The sequence below is a fragment of the Natrix helvetica genome (genome assembly GCF_964273705.1).
Source record: "Natrix helvetica genome assembly, chromosome: Z".
Taxonomy (NCBI): Eukaryota; Metazoa; Chordata; class Lepidosauria; order Squamata; family Natricidae; genus Natrix; species Natrix helvetica.
This window is the reverse complement of record NC_138554.1, coordinates 17,968,016-17,983,863: the sequence shown is the minus strand read 5'-3', so window position 1 is coordinate 17,983,863 and position 15,848 is coordinate 17,968,016. Positions and strand designations below refer to the sequence as shown.

Genomic DNA, 15,848 nt, shown 5'->3' with positions numbered 1-15,848 from the left:
TGAGCTGTAACTAAATGAACTGTTGTAAGTCAAGGACTACTTTTTTAAAAAAAGATTTTTATTATTTACAAATAAGTATATTGAACACCATGGCATTTCATCTGCCATAGAAACCAATGTGCAAGACAAATAGCATATATACTACTTACACAGTGCTAGTCAATTATTTTTGACCAACATATTCATTTTAATACAAATAAAATACATATATAATCTCTCATTTCAGGTCTCTTTGGCCTCATTTTTTCATGTTAACTCCCACCTCTTTTTTTCAGACATTGATAAAATCTATTCCGTATATCATAATATTCCATCTCTCCCTTATTTTTTAATGCTAACGTTACTCTATCCATTTCTGCACATGTTAATATCTTCCTTATTATCTCCGTTTTTAAAAAAAAGTTTTTTCTTTTAATACAAACATTTCATCATTGTCTGATGAAATTTTGTTTTGTCGTAATAGTTAAACGTACCACCATATTCATTACGTACATTTATTCTTATTTTAATATGAATACTTTAAATTTAACGTATCTACTGTTATAACATTTCCATGGCTACTTGTAGTGCCTCTGATAGTCCACCAAAACATTGATCTCTCTTCTCTCCTTTTTTCAGGTGTCCCTTTCGAACTGCCGACATGAGAATGCCTTTTAAAGGATATGAATTGGTCCTCTTCTTTGTTCTAGCTGTGGTGATGTTACCAGGGGCCTATGCTCCTGATTACCCGACCTTCTTGAGACAGCATTATGATAATCCAAAGACCAGCGCTGGAAACCGCTACTGTGATACCATGATGCAAAGACGGGGGATGACCAGGCCAGTCTGCAAGGACAAAAATTCCTTCATCCATGGCACCAAGAAAAACATCATTAATGTGTGTGGTTCTGGAGGTCAGCCTTATGGTAATGGCCTTCGGCGTAGTCGTAAACGATTTTCGGTCACCACCTGCAAGCACAGAGGGGGCTCCAACCGCCCCCCTTGCAGATACAGTGAGAACACTTCACAAAGATTGATTGTTGTGCGTTGTGCAGGTGGAAAACCGGTGCACTTTGACGAGAGCCAGATTTGAGCTGATGTTTGAAGCTGCTCACTCAAAGGCTCAGCTCTTTAGGGCAGACCTTGCTTTCCCATTGAATATGGAAACCCCTAATCCTTATGTTTTTGTGCAAATTTGCAGCTGTTGTTTTCTTCTTCTGCATTTGTTGAATAGTCTTGCAATTTTCTTAGACTAAAAGAAAATTAAAAAAGCAAGCACCACCAAATGCACCATTTAAGCTTGCAATGTATACCCTACCAACTGCTGTGCGATTTGAAATTCAAAGAAATAAATGTTGCATAAGATTTTACTGTGTGCAATTTTATTTCATAAATATTGCTTTAACTGAGGAAATGAAGGGATTCTATGAATGACCTCATCTCCTACCTCACCTGAATACAACAGAACAGAGTAACAGAGTTGGAGGGGACCTTGTATACCATCTATTCCAACCCCCACCCCCACTCCCACCCTACACCATTTCTGACAGATGGCAGTTTAATCTCTTCTTCAATGCTTCCAGAAATGAAGCTCCCACAATCTTTGAAGAAAACTTCTGTTCCATTGGTTAACTGTTCTGTGAGAAAATTTCTCCTTATTTCTAGGTTGAATCTCTCCTGGATCAGTTTCTATCCATTATTCTTTGTCTGGCCTTCAAGTACTTTGGAAAATAGCTTGATGCCCCTCGTCTCTGTGGCAGCCCCTGAAATATTGGAACACTGCTATCATGTCTCCCCTGGTCCTTCTCTTCACTAGACTAGCCATGGCCAGCTCCTATAACCATTCTTCATATGTTTTAGCGTCCGGTCCCCTTATCATCTTTGCTGCTCTTCTCCTCCCTCTTTATAAAGTCTCAAATCTTTTTTATAGTGTGGTGACCAAAACTGGATGCAGTATTCTAGGTGTGGTTTACTGAGAGTCTATAGCATGACATTAATACCTCACATGATCCATCTCTATGCATTTAGTTACACACAGATGCTAACTAAATAGCATCAATTTCCCTAAAAAGTATCACATGGAAGCATTTGCCCAACAGACATTATGAGTGAATGTTTTATTGTTACCTAAAGTAATAATAATAATATGAAATTTAAAGGCAGAAAAAGATCCATAGATTTCTCTCCCCAAAAAACTTTTGTTCCTCCCTCAAACAAAAAGTGAAAAATTGACTTTGAAATTTGATTGAAATGCAACTCAATTTAATCTGCAAATCGAAGCCCCAATTTTATTTGAATCCTCTAGTTGAATCAAATTCCTCTGAATCTGTTCCATTAAGGCCAGGAGTTCTTAACTTTTGTGCATGTCAGCATTCCTTTGAGCATCTGGTGAAAGCTAGGGATCATTCCTGTGAAATCTTTGAGCCTTTTGTTACAAAATACTAAAGCACGGGAAGTACCTATAGTCATAAGTACCTTGAGTGTAATCCCTAAACAACTGGAGTACCACTGAATACCCCTGGCATTGACAAATTCACCATTAGTCAATTGCAAAAGACAGCTTTACTTACAACATTTTGCATGCAACAATATCTGTAAATGTCATCAAACATCCAGATTTACCTATCTCAAGTTTGTGGAATTTTTTTATTCACCTATTGAATAAAAAAATTCCAATTCTAGTTTGAACATCTGACTGACTGTGCAATGAACAACAACAACAATAAACAATAATGAAAGAATTCTCTAAGAGCTCTGACTGAAAAGATTGACAAAGGTTGTTTTTTTTCCTCTAAAAAATTAAATGTAACCGCAGAAAAAAATCTGGAGACATGTAGAATTTAAAGCAGAGAGACAAAAAGCCCCATTCAGAAATAATAATTGACATGGCAGACATAATGGCTGTTACCTCTATAGCTGTTACAGCAATTTTGTATCATACTTTTTTTGAAAACCTACTTGGGCACGTGTAACTTTCCATCATTAAATACCAGTAGGATGCAATTATTTGTCATTTGATCCCTTTTCAAAAATAGGTGCATACTTTATTTATTGTAATAGTTTGAAGTGTACTAAATCATTTTCCCCCTTTTAAAAACCTGCAGAAATGATTAGCATAGACTGACAATGATGGATTACACATGGGATTAGGGACAACGCTTCAAGCCCTGGGAAACATAGGAAAGAATGTCAAAATTTGGCAAAAGCAAATGGAAGAATATCCTGTCTTCCAGCATGTATAGAACTTTTGCATGATGTGAAGCAAGTGCCATCCAACATTCGAATAGAGTAATGGCCAGCTATTATTCTTAACGAAATATAATCTATCGCTTAGAAAATGGCATATCATTATTTATGTTTCTTAACTTGTCTGACATTTGGTGATATAATCCTACATTATTTCCCATGATGCCTGATGGAAAGCTCCTTATATCCCTAATGGTGAACCTATGGCACATGTGCCAAAGGTGGCCTGCAGAGCCCTTTCTGCAGGCACGCAAGCCATTGCCCAGCTCAGCTCCACTGGACATGTGTGCATGCCTCTTGCCAGCCAGATGATTTTTGGATCTCTGCTGCGCATGCAGGAGGCACATGTGCATGCGCAAAGTCACACATGCATGCATGGGGTCACGTGTGCATGTGTGGGTCATGTGCCCATGCATGGGAAATCACATGTACATGTGCAGGGGTCACCCATGCATGCAAGGAGGTCACACGTGAATGTGCAGGGGGTGGAGGGAGCACAGGGGGTGCAGCATCCCCCCACTCCGTTTTTGGTCCCAGGAGGCTTCAGGAAGGCCTTCTAGGCCCAAAATGGGCAATGGGTGGGTGAGGTGCCCCCCCCCACACACATCCCATTTCTGATCCTAGGGGGCTTCAGGGAGGCCTGCTAGGCCCAAAACGGGCCATAGGGTATGTGTGCCCCACTCCCCGTGGCCTCTTTTTCTCTCAGGAGGCTTCAGGAAGGCCTTCTAGGCCGAAAACAGTGCCCCCCCCACATCCCATTTCTGATCCTAGGGGGCTTCAGGGAGGCCTTCTAGGCCCAAAATGAGCCACAAGGTGTTTGTGCCCCACTCCCCGTGGCCTGTTTTTGTCTCAGGATGCTTCAGGGAAGCCTGCTAGGCCCAAAATGCTCCATGGGGAGTTAGTATGCTCATGTTCAGGGGGAGGTGGAGCATGGGGGTTGTGCACTCATGCGCAGGAGGGCAGGGTGCACAGGGTTTGTCACGCACGCATTGCATTATGGGTGTGGGCATGCACACATGTGTTTTTGGCACATGAGGACAAAAAGGTTAGCTATCACTGCTCTATATAAACCACAATTGAAAGCTCTCAAGCAGAAGACTTTCATCCTTCTAGTCTGAAGTTATCTTTTGTATACTGCAATTGAAGAGATGCTTTCTTTGCGTTGACGGGGAGGTCCTCTTCCCATTGACTTCATTATAAATACATGCCAGTTGCCAAGCGTCCAAATTTTCATCAATTGACTGTAAGGGTCGTAAGTGTGAAAAATGGTCATACATCACTTTTTTTTTGAATGTAACTTTGAATCAAGGGTGAAATCCAGCAGGTTCTGACAGGTTCTGGAGCAGAAATCTTGAGTAGTTCGGAGTAGTGGAAATTTTGAGTAGTTTGGAGAACTGGCAAATGCCATCCATCTCTGGCTGGCCCCAGAGTGGCTTGGGGATGAGATTTTGCAATATCCTTCCCCTACCATGCCCATCAAGCCACACCCACAGAACCAGTAGTAAAAAAAAAAAATTCACCACTGCTTTGAATGGTCACTAAACAAATTGTTGTAAGTTGAGGACTACTTGTTGTGTTAGCTCATCTGATTGTTTTCCAGTACAATACAATACAATACAATAGCAGAGTTGGAAGGGACCTTGGAGGTCTTCTAATCCAACCCGCTGCTTAGGCAGGAAACCCTATATTGTTTCAGACAAATGGCTATCCAACATCTTTTTTTTTATTTTTTTAAACATAAAAAATTCTCATCCATTAGGTACAGCATGTCGTTTGGTTACAAGCTTTGTGCATCCATATTTTCAGTTACCTATACAGTCACAAATTTTCCATCTAATATGGATAGGTACGTGTTGTGGCCCAGCCGTTGCCGTTGCCGCTGCCGCTGCCACCAGACTCCGAGAGTGATAGTCCCTACGAGTTAGCTCCAGAGGAGATGGGCGACCCTGGACGGGATTCGGATGCTGAGCAGGGATCCGAGAGTCTGGTCGGCCACCAGGAGGCGCCTGAGGCATGGAGCAGCGGTGAGAGCCAGAGAAGGGGGGCTCCCGATGCCATGCCTTGGAGCAGCAGGGAGGACTCACGAGACAGTGAGTCAGAATTCAGCAGGGCGTTTCTAGATGCCCGTTACCAGCGCGCCCACAGACGCAAGGAGCGTGGGCGTAATTATAGGCGGTAAAGAGCTCTCAGCTGCTGTTTGGGGAGACACCCTTTTTAGGTTATAAAAGGGTGGACTTTGCATACTCCCTTCGCAGCAGTCAGCAGAAGACTTATGCCAGAAGCTCTAGTCTGGAATCCTGGCAAGCTGGATAGCTGCTTTTGTGTTCTGTTCCTGTGAGTTTTGTCTTGGTGGCTTGCTGCCACGGAACCTCTTGTCTGCTTGTGCAATAAACCTTGTTCCCTTATACTGTTCCGGAGTGTGTGTTCTGTGTGGGCAACGGAGGAAGGGGGGTCAGAACAGGTACCTCACTTTCATTTTGCATCATATGTTCAATTACAATTAATATTTCTTTCCTTTCAGCAAGCCTAATTCCCTTGCATTCTTAATTGTCTATTTTATAACAATATACCTTTATGTAATCACTTATGTCATTCTAATTATTTTTACAATGTAAATATTTATGTTTATACATCACTACTTTCAATTATGCATAGTCCCACTGATCATCCATCAAGCATGTTTATGTTCATTGTTGTCCTTGTACATCATACAGTCCAACAAAAATATTGTTCCTTCATTTTTAAATAAAGTATTCTAAATGCTCGCTTCATAAAAATACCAATCTTTCATTACTTCCTTATTAAACTATTTATCAACAACAAAATATCTTTGTATTATACATCACTACCTAGGGTTATGCATAATATTACCAATTGTCTATTGAATGTACATTTATCCTTCATTTTAAAACAAAATATTCTAAATTATTCAATTCATATGTAAGTCAGCATTTCATTGTATCATTATTAATCTATTTAACAACATAATTGTATTATTACTTATCTCCTTCAATTAAAACATACATGAAATATTTTTCATTTCCAGGCTTTTCTGTCCAACCACTGATAAAACAAGTCCCACATCTTATAAAATTCCTCATCTTCTTGTTCTCTGATTTCAAATGTCAATTTGCTCATGTCAGCACACTCTGTTATCTTTCGTATAACTCCCTCTTGTTTTGGTATTGTTTCATTTTTCCAGTTTTTTGCAAATACGATTCTAGCTGCTGTTAGAATGTTTATAATCAAATATTTCAAGTCTTTATTGTAAGTTTTTGGTATAATTCCCAATAAAAAAAAATCTGGTTTAAGGTCTATGTGTTTGTGTATCATTTTCTCCAACCACATGTGAATCTTAGTTTAGTATCTTTTAGCTTCAATGCAAGTCCACCACATGTGATAGTAAGAACCCAGTATCTGATGACATTTCCAACACTTTTCTGATTTATCCTTGAATATTCTTGCTATTCTCATTGGGGGTAGATGCCACCTGTAAAACATCTTATACAAATTTTCTTTACATGCAGTTAACACCGTCATTTTATAATTTGGTGTCCACAATTTCTGCCATTTCTCTAAATCAATCCCATGTCCAATTCCACCCCCCACTATCATAGTTTCTTTAACTTGTTCCTCTTGTAGTTTAACCTCTAATAAATATCCATATAATTTTTTAATTACTTTTTCATCAGTACTGGTTGCAACGGGCCCCGGCGTCCTCAATATGAATGCATGCAGTGTGCAAGCGTGCAGCGCGCGCATGCGTCTTACCATCCAGCAATGCCTCCGCGAGCCTCGGTGACGCTCGATCTGCTTGGCAAAGCGTTGCACAGGCGCTGTATGCACCGTGCACATGCGTGGAAGCACCGGAGAGCTTAAAGAAAGGTAAGGAGCGCCGGCGGGTAGGTGGGCCCTCTGGAGCACCGTACTGGAATGGTGCCCGGTGCTCCAAGCAGACTCTGGTACACCCATAACTGGGTGTACCGTCTGCAACCCACCACTGGTCTGTACCTACAACCCCCTCCGAGAAGAATGAAATATTTTGGGAAATATTAAAAAGGCAGAATATTATATTTCCCTAATTGAGAAATTGAGAAACATGTTTTTAGAGGCAGGAAACAGCCCTGGTCTCTCTGCCTCCAAGCAGAAACTGAGGAGGCAGCTTTTAGAAATGCAGATTTGGTAATCCATTCAGAAAAACTGGGTCAAGATGGAAACTCAGATAAGCAACAAGCAAAAGATTGACAAAAATTAGCTCAGACAAATACCTAGGATTTGCATTTCCTCTTTTGCCTACAGAGCCAGCTATGACCCCTACATACAATACAATACAATAGCAGAGTTGGAAGGGACCTTGGAGGTCTTCTAGTCCAACCCCCTGCCTAGGCAGGAAACCCTATACTGTTTCAGACAAATAGCTATCCAACATCTTCTTAAAGACTTCCAGTGTTGGGGCATTCACAACTTCTGGAGGCAAGCTGTTCCACTGATTAATTGTTCTAACTGCCAGGAAATTTCTCCTGAGCTCTAAGTTGCTTCTCTCCTTGATTAGTTTCCACCCATTGCTTCTTGTTCTACCCTCAGGTGCCCAGGAGAATAGTTTGACTCCTCTTCTTTGTAGCAGCCCCTGAGATATTGGAACACTGCTATCATGTCTCCCCTAGACCTTCTTTCTATTAAACTAGACATACCCAGTTCCTGCAACTGTTCTTCATATGTTTTAGTCTCCAGTCCCCTAATCATCTTTGTTGCTCTTCTCTACACTCTTTCTAGAGTCTCCACATCTTTTCTACATCATGGTGACCAAAACTGAATGCAGTATTCCAAGTGTGGCCTTCTCAAGGCATGATAAAGTGGTATTAACACTTCACATGATCTTGATTCTATCCCTCTGTTTATGCAGACTAGAACTGTGTTGGCTTTTTTGGCAGCTGCTGCACACGGCTGGCTCATATTTAAATGGTTGTCCACTAGGACAACCACTAGGATCCTCCAAGATCCCTCTCACAGTTACTACTACTGAGCAAGGTACCACCTATACTGTACCTGTGCATTCCGTTTTTCTTGCCTAAATGTAGAACCTTACTCTTTTCACCATTGAATTTTATTTTATTAGATAGTGCCCAATGTTCAAGTTTGTCAAGATCCTTCTGTATCTTAAGCCTATCTTCTGGAGTGTTGGCTATTCCTGCCAGCTTGGTGTCATCTGCAAATTTGATGAGTTCTCCATTTATTCCCTCATCTAAATCATTGATGAAGATGTTGAACAGTACTGGGCCCAAAACAGAGCCTCAATTGTAAACAGTGATCATGTTATACTGGAAAAATTCTTGTATGTTAAATGGACTAATGATGATGTAATGAATAATTGATACATACATGAATTGAAATATTCAATAACTATTTGGATTAACAGTGGAAAATTATTACTGGAGTCGAATATGTTATACTATAAGTATTCCATATTCTATGGTTGATTGGTGACATTGTGGTTAATTGAAAGTAATGTACAATAAGAGTCGAAGGGAAATCTTTTTTCTTTTTTCTTAGTATTACTGTTTTTATTTTTTGTAAGACCAATAGATAGAGATGGGTGATTTTATAATTTTATAAAGATTTATTGTTGCTTAATAGATAATTAAGGAATTAAGAAAATAAGGTTTGTTTGAAATGAAGGATTAGTAATGGTAACCTGCACGCAGGATGCTCAATGACAGAGATGTATTTAGTCATGTTCGATGGATAACCAGTGATTTTATTTCTAATTGTAAAAATTGATGCACAAAAACCTGTAACCAAACCACATGCTTGACGAAATTGAGGAAAGTTTTTTGTATGTGTTGTTTTGTTTCATAGCTGGCTCTGTAGGCAAAAGAGGAAATGCAAATCCTAGGTATTTGTCTGAGCTAATTTTTGTCAATCTTTTGCTTGTTGCTTATCTGAGTTTCCATCTTGACCCAGTTTTTCTGAATGGATTACCAAATCTGCATTTCTAAAAGCTGCCTCCTCAGTTTCTGCTTGGGGGCAGAGAGACTAGGGCTGTTTCCTGCCTCTAAAAACATGTTTCTCAATTTCTCAATTAGTGAAATATAATATTCTGCCTCTTTAATATTTCCGAAAATATTTCATTCTTCTTGGAGGGGGTTGTAGGGGCAGACCAGAGGTGGGTTGCAGATGGTACACCCCGGTACGGGTGTACCAGAGCCTGCCCGGAGCACTGGGCACCATTCCGGTACGGTGCTCCAGAGGGCCCACCCACCCGCGCGCGCTCCTTATCTTTCTTTAAGCTGTCCAGTGCTTCCGCGCACATGCACAGTGCATACAGCCAAGCAGCTGGAGCATTGCGGAGGTGTCGCTGAATGGTAAGACGCATGTGTGCTTGCACATTGCATGCATTCATGTTGAGGACGCCGGGTACCAGTTGGAACGGGATCTGGAACCCACCACTAGTGCTGGCTTTCTACATTGTAAAAAGATCACCTAAGTCCCTGAGAAAAAGATGACATGAAATGGTTCTGGAATTCATCCTGAAATAAAAGGCGTCCCATCCCATCCCTTTCAAGCTTTGGGATGGCACTTTGACCTTTTTCACTGTTTTCTATTTCCTTCTCTCCCATCTCTTTGTAGGGGTCACATGAGAGAGAGAAGACATGGCTGCCAAGGGAATCCACCTACTCTGGATGCTCATTTCAGTTACTTGGATAGCCTTGGAGACAGAAGCTGATAGTTTTGAAGATTTCAAACGGAAGCATGTAGATTATCCAATAAGAGATGCTCCAGATACTTACAGCTATTGTAAATACATGATGGAGACCAGACATCACATCTACTTAAGATATAACACATATATCCATGTCGTAGAAAGTGATTTAACAAATATTTGCCCTAAGCCTAAGCGATATATTGGTCAGTGGAATTCTGACAATCCTGCTCCATATTCTTATTGTTCTTACATTTCGGATGGATTTTCTGGTTATCATCCCACTGGTATTATTACTATTTATTGTTTGAATGGTTTTGCCAATTGAGTTCAGAACAATGAATTGTGGATAGATGTTGAATTGTTCAAGGCGCTTTTCTTGTCAGTGTTTTGCAATAGAGCGAGGGGTAAACTGGGAACTGTCTTCTGCCGTATCATTGCCTTAAAGCCAGCCTGATATTTTTTTGGGGAGAATCATATTTCCATTATTTTGGGTTTCCCACTGCTTTGTTCCTGGTTACTTTCCTTTTATAATTAATGCAGTTTAATCATCCCATTTATGGAGAAAGGATTGTCAGCCCTAATAAAATTACCTGCACCTGAAGACTAAAATTAACTGCACCTGAAGGCTAAAATGACTGTATTGAAGTTAGCATAAAAGAATTTTGCAATTCTGATTGTGCTGTAGCTCATTCGTTGTTCTACATTGTAGATAGTGCAATTTGAACTTGTTTTTTATTATCTAGTTATATGATGTGATTGATCGTTTAATGCATGGGTAATGGAAATAGCCCCATAAATATAAATCTTTCTTTAAACATTCTGTTATATTATCTTCAGTCATTTTATAGGCAGATCTTGGAGCTGATCATACAGAGGGGGAGGGCTAGCAAGAGAGAGGAGGGGTGACCCTGAAGGAGAGAAGATTATGACCCAGTGACTCATTCAATAGCACTTAGCAATAGACTTATACACTGCTTTACAGCCCTCTCTAGGCGGTTTGTAGAATCAGCATATTGCCCCTTTTATTTATGAAATAAAACTGCACACAGTAAAATCTTATGCAACATTTATTTCTTTGAATTTCGAATCGCACAGCAGTTGGTAGGGTATACATTGCAAGCTTAAATGGTGCATTTGGTGGCGCTTGCTTTTTAAATTTTCTTTTAGTCTAAGAAAATTGCAAGACTATTCAACAAATGCAGAAGAAGAAAACAACAGCTGCAAATTTGCACAAAAACATAAGGATTAGGGGTTTCCATATTCAATGGGAAAGCAAGGTCTGCCCTAAAGAGCTGAGCCTTTGAGTGAGCAGCTTCGAATGTCAGCTCAAATCTGGCTCTCGTCAAAGTGCACTGGTTTTCCACCTGCACAACGCACAATAATCAATCTTTGTGAAGTGTTCTCACTGTATCTGCAAGGGGGGCGGTTGGAGCCCCCTCTGTGCTTGCAGGTGGTGACCGAAAATCGGTTACGACTACGGCGAAGGCCATTACCATAGGGCTGACCTCCAGAACCACACACATTAATGATGTTTTTCTTGGTGCCATGGATGAAGGAATTTTTGTCCTTGCAGACTGGCCTGGTCATCCCCCGTCTTTGCATCATGGTATCGCAGTAGCGGTTGCCAACGTTGCTCTTTGGATTATCATAATGCTGTCTCAAGAAGGTCGGGTAATCAGGAGCATAGGCCCCTGGTAACATCACCACAGCCAGAACAAAGAAGAGGACCAATTCATATCCTTTAAAAGGCATTCTCATGTCGGCAGTTCGAAAGGGACACCTGAAAAAAGGAGAGAAGAGAGATCAATGTTTTGATGGCACTACACCAAAGTAGTCCTTGACTTACAACAGTTCATTTAGTGACTGTTCAAAGTTGTAGGGGCACCGAAAAAAGTGACTTATGATCATTTTCTGCAGTTAAAACATTTGCAGCATCCCCATAGGCATGTGGTCAAAATTATGATGCTTGCAACTTGTTCATATTTATTATAGTTACTATGTTCCTTTAGCTAAACAAGCAGAAATATACTGTCACAAACACAATTATGTAATATTTGGTAAGTTATTGAAAAACAGTTTGTCATTGCCTTCATCAAACTTTTCATTGGATTGTATAATCTTGGAGACAGAAGCTGACAGTTTTGAAGAGTTCAAAAGGGAGAATATTGCATTGTCTAAAAAACCATTCCTCCAAATGGTGACAAACTACTGTAAATACATGATAAAGTCAGTGGTGGGATTCTCTTACCTTCCCTACTGGTTCGCAAATGTGAATGCGCGCATGTAGTGCTTGTGCATTACATCGGGGCAGGTGGCCGCAGCCCACCACAGCTTTCCCAGGAACCGGAGACAACCGGTTGAATACCACTTCTGGATAAAGTCCAGAAACTTGAGATATTTATCTATATCTTAAAAAAACATTTGCCCTCCTGATCTTACTGGTTCATTTACAACTCAAGATCCTGTTCCAATTACTTTTTTGTGTCTATTATGGTAAATATATTAGTAGCACTAAAACGCGGAGTAATGTGTGTGTGTTTTTTATTAATTTTCAAAACAAACACAACACAAAAAATTTTCTTTCTTTACATACTGTAGAAAGTGTATCAGTTGGTTACAAAAGACTTTCGTGCATCTCTTCCACAGTCATCAAACATAATTCAAATGTGTTTTGTAATGTGTTTTGTTGGGATGGATTGCCCATTGAATATAGAACAATAAGTCCTTGATAGAACCAAATTCATCACTGATTTGATGAATTCCTTTCTCTTTTAAACATTATGCAAAAGAGAGAGACAGAGGTAGACTGAGAATTATGCTTTGCTGAATCACTGCCTAGATCCAACCTGATAGTTTTCAGAGGGTCACATTATCCCTCTATTCTTTTGGGTTTCTTTCTGCATACTATGCTCCTGCCTATCTTCCCCTTACAATTAATGTATTTTCAATTACCCTATTTCAGGAGAGAGATCTATTAGCCCTAATCAGTAGACCAGTGTCAGGGTTTCAAGTAACACCCCTAATGAAAGAAGATTCCAAGGCTTGAAATTCCTCAAAGTTCCATTTTATTAGAGATGTCATATTGGCACATCTGGGAAAACATGAATCTGAAAGCTTCCAGGTTTTCTCCAGCCAAATGAAAGTCCAAGTCCCTACCCAGCACCTTCATGTCCATCACATGGCCCAATCAATCACCATCCCAACTAGAGATGCCTTCTAGTCACACCATCGCAGCTGCAGGGCAAGGCGTCCTTGACTCTCTGAGAAAATAATGTTATTTTGACTATATATCACCCATACACCATATACCCCCCCCTTCCCAGTTTCCCACAGCAGTAAATGTGGCAGACCAGAAGGCCCAATGCAAAAGATGGCTTCCAGGCCTACTAACCAGTCTAGGAGCCCCAAATGAAGGCTAAAGCCCTTTATTGAAATGAGGGGTAATAAAAGAATGTTTCAAACCTGATTGTGCTTCATGTCCTTCATTCTTTTACACAGTAACCTGTGCTTTTTGGGGGGAGTTGACAAAACTGGTCATGCTTCTACAGTTAGGGGATCATTTGCCATTACAATTAGAGCCATGATGGAACAGTGATTAGAATGAAGCATTGCAGACTAACTCTGCTGACTGCCAGTAGTTTGATCCTGACCGGCTCAAGGTTGACTCAGCTTTCCATCCTTCCAAGGTGGGTAAAATGAGGACCCAGATTGTTGGGATCAATACGCTTACACTGTAATCTACTTAGAGAGGGTTGTAAAGCACTGTAAAGAGGTATATAAGTGCTATTGTTATTGTTATTGCTATTTTGGTTTTATATAGGTCATGGTACAAAAGCACAATGCAATACTTTGAAAGCTGTGATTCAGAATGAAGATAGTGGCCTTTACTAAAATGTCCTCGGAATTTTTAAATGAGCTTTTGGTTTTGTTAATTACATACATAAAGGATATTTATTGGTTAACTTCCTATTTAACAATTCATTAGTTGGGCTCTTTTTTCTCTCTCCTTAAATGGCTGCCAAAAAATTCTATTTGTTTTACTGATAAGTCCCAGGCACGTCTCCCAGACATAGAAGAGGACTACTAAGTTTGGCCTAATCAATATGCTGCGTTGGTCACTCACAATCAACATATGTCTTACTTGAGGAATATTTAAATTTACATAATGACATCATGGCTGAAAAATTTAGGCTTTTCTTCTTTAATTTTTATTTTTTAATAAATATTTTTCCATCTAAAGTAGCAGGAACTACACCGAAGTGTCCAGAAGTTTTTTTTAATGACAATATCCCCAATGACAGAAAATAAGGGCCAAATGGAAGGAAAAAAAGTTCCATTTTCACATTCCATTTATTTGCATGTTTTGGGGTTGGATCTCTTTGTCCTATGTCCTAATGTCATTCTCTCATTCCACTCCGTTCTCCGTTTACCTTTCATCATTTCTAGAAGATTAATGTGAAATTCTATGATAGTAAATAAGGGACGCAGTGGCTCAGTGGCTAAGACGCTGAGCTTGTCAATCAGAAATGTTGGTGGTTCAGTAGTTCGAATCCCTAGCGCCGCATAATGGAGTGAGCTCCCGTTGCTTGTCCCAGCTTCTGCCAACCTAGCACTTCGAAAGAATGTAAAAATGCAAGTAGAAACCACAGCTAGAATTGCCTTTGCCCAATGCTGGAAGCAAAATAATACACCGCCAGACGAATTAGTGATTAAAAAAACCTTGGATTGTGCAGAGATGGACAAATTAACCCTAAAATTAAAGGACAAAGAAGAATCGGAATACTACGAAATTTGGAATAAGTGGTATGAATGGTTGGATAATAAGAAAAACAATTAAGCCGAAAACAATATACATAAATAAAAATAGAACTGTATATAAAAGTAGGTAAATATGTAAAATATCATAAAAATGTATAGATAAGATGACATAAGGATTGTAATATATGGTAAAGAGAGGAAAACATACATAGATACGACGATGTAACATTGTACAAACTGTTGATGTAAAGATTGTAATATGTGATAAAAAGACAAAACAATAAAAAATTATTACAAAAAAAATGCAAGTAGAAAAATAGGGAACACTTTTGATGGGAAGACAACAGCATTCCGTGCATCTGTGGTCTTTAGTCATGCAGGCCACATGACCACAGAGACGTCTTCGGCTTTGAAATGGAGATGAGCACCACTCTCTAGAGTGAGGAACAACTAGCACATATGTGCGTGGGGAACTTTTTTATGATAGTACATAATGACCAATTCCTGCCTTATTGATGCTTCTTCAGATATGCTCATTCTTTCATTTAAAATCAGTTCAATTCTCATCTAGAGCTGTTGATCAAATCACTAATGCCATTTTAAACCCTGATCTATTATGAGCTAACATTTAAATATCCTCCCTCTGGAATTTAATTGAACCACCTGCACTATATTTTTCACACATCACACACATTATCACTTTGCTGCAAGGTTGCAGGTAGTTTCAACTTTGAACAAAAGTAAAAGCTCTTACCCTCCACAAAGTACAGAAGATATCTTCACAAGATAGGCTGAAAGTTTTCTGCTTGAGTGTTTTTGTTATTGGCTTATATATGGAGAGTACTTTGTGGCATCATGGGAAAGAAATGGAAAGAATAATAGATTATGTTGCCACACTTCAAACAAGTTAATTTACATAAAGAATTGTATGTCATTTTCTTAGGAAAGGTTATACTTCCTTGAGAACAAAAACTGGTCATTCCTCTCTGCTGGAATGTTGGATGGTAGATATACTCTAACTTATGCAATGATTCTAAACGTCATGCAAAACAGGATGGTCCTCCTTTCCCCCTTTTTAATTTTTTTTTAAAATAGTAATTTTTAACTTTTTTCGCTATGCTTTTATTGTCCCTGAAGCACTGTTCCTAATCTCACATATGGG

At 39.6% G+C, this 15,848-nt stretch overlaps 2 protein-coding genes across 2 annotated transcripts; one reads left to right on the top strand and one right to left on the bottom strand.

Annotated features, from left to right (window-relative positions):
- Positions 1-640: 640 nt before the first annotated feature.
- On the top strand, positions 641-1,072 carry LOC309401323 (angiogenin-2-like; the record flags this gene model as incomplete). Its single annotated transcript, XM_081970391.1, has 1 exon — positions 641-1,072. The coding sequence occupies one exon, from the start codon at positions 641-643 to the stop codon at positions 1,070-1,072; it is 432 nt and encodes a 143-aa protein (XP_081826517.1).
- A 9,908-nt stretch (positions 1,073-10,980) lies between these two features.
- LOC309381202 (angiogenin-2-like) lies at positions 10,981-15,472 on the bottom strand. Its single transcript, XM_081931931.1, has 2 exons — positions 15,441-15,472; positions 10,981-11,708 (listed from the first exon to the last, which is right to left on the bottom strand). Exon 2 carries the CDS (start codon positions 11,684-11,686, stop codon positions 11,255-11,257), a length of 432 nt encoding a protein of 143 aa, XP_081788057.1. The 5' UTR covers positions 11,687-11,708; positions 15,441-15,472; the 3' UTR covers positions 10,981-11,254.
- Between the last annotated feature and the right edge of the window lie 376 nt (positions 15,473-15,848).

Bases quoted from the DNA above. Each gene is read 5' to 3' on its own strand.
- LOC309381202 (XM_081931931.1), bottom strand. From the start codon at position 11,686: ATGAGAATGCCTTTTAAAGGATATGAATTGGTCCTCTTCTTTGTTCTG.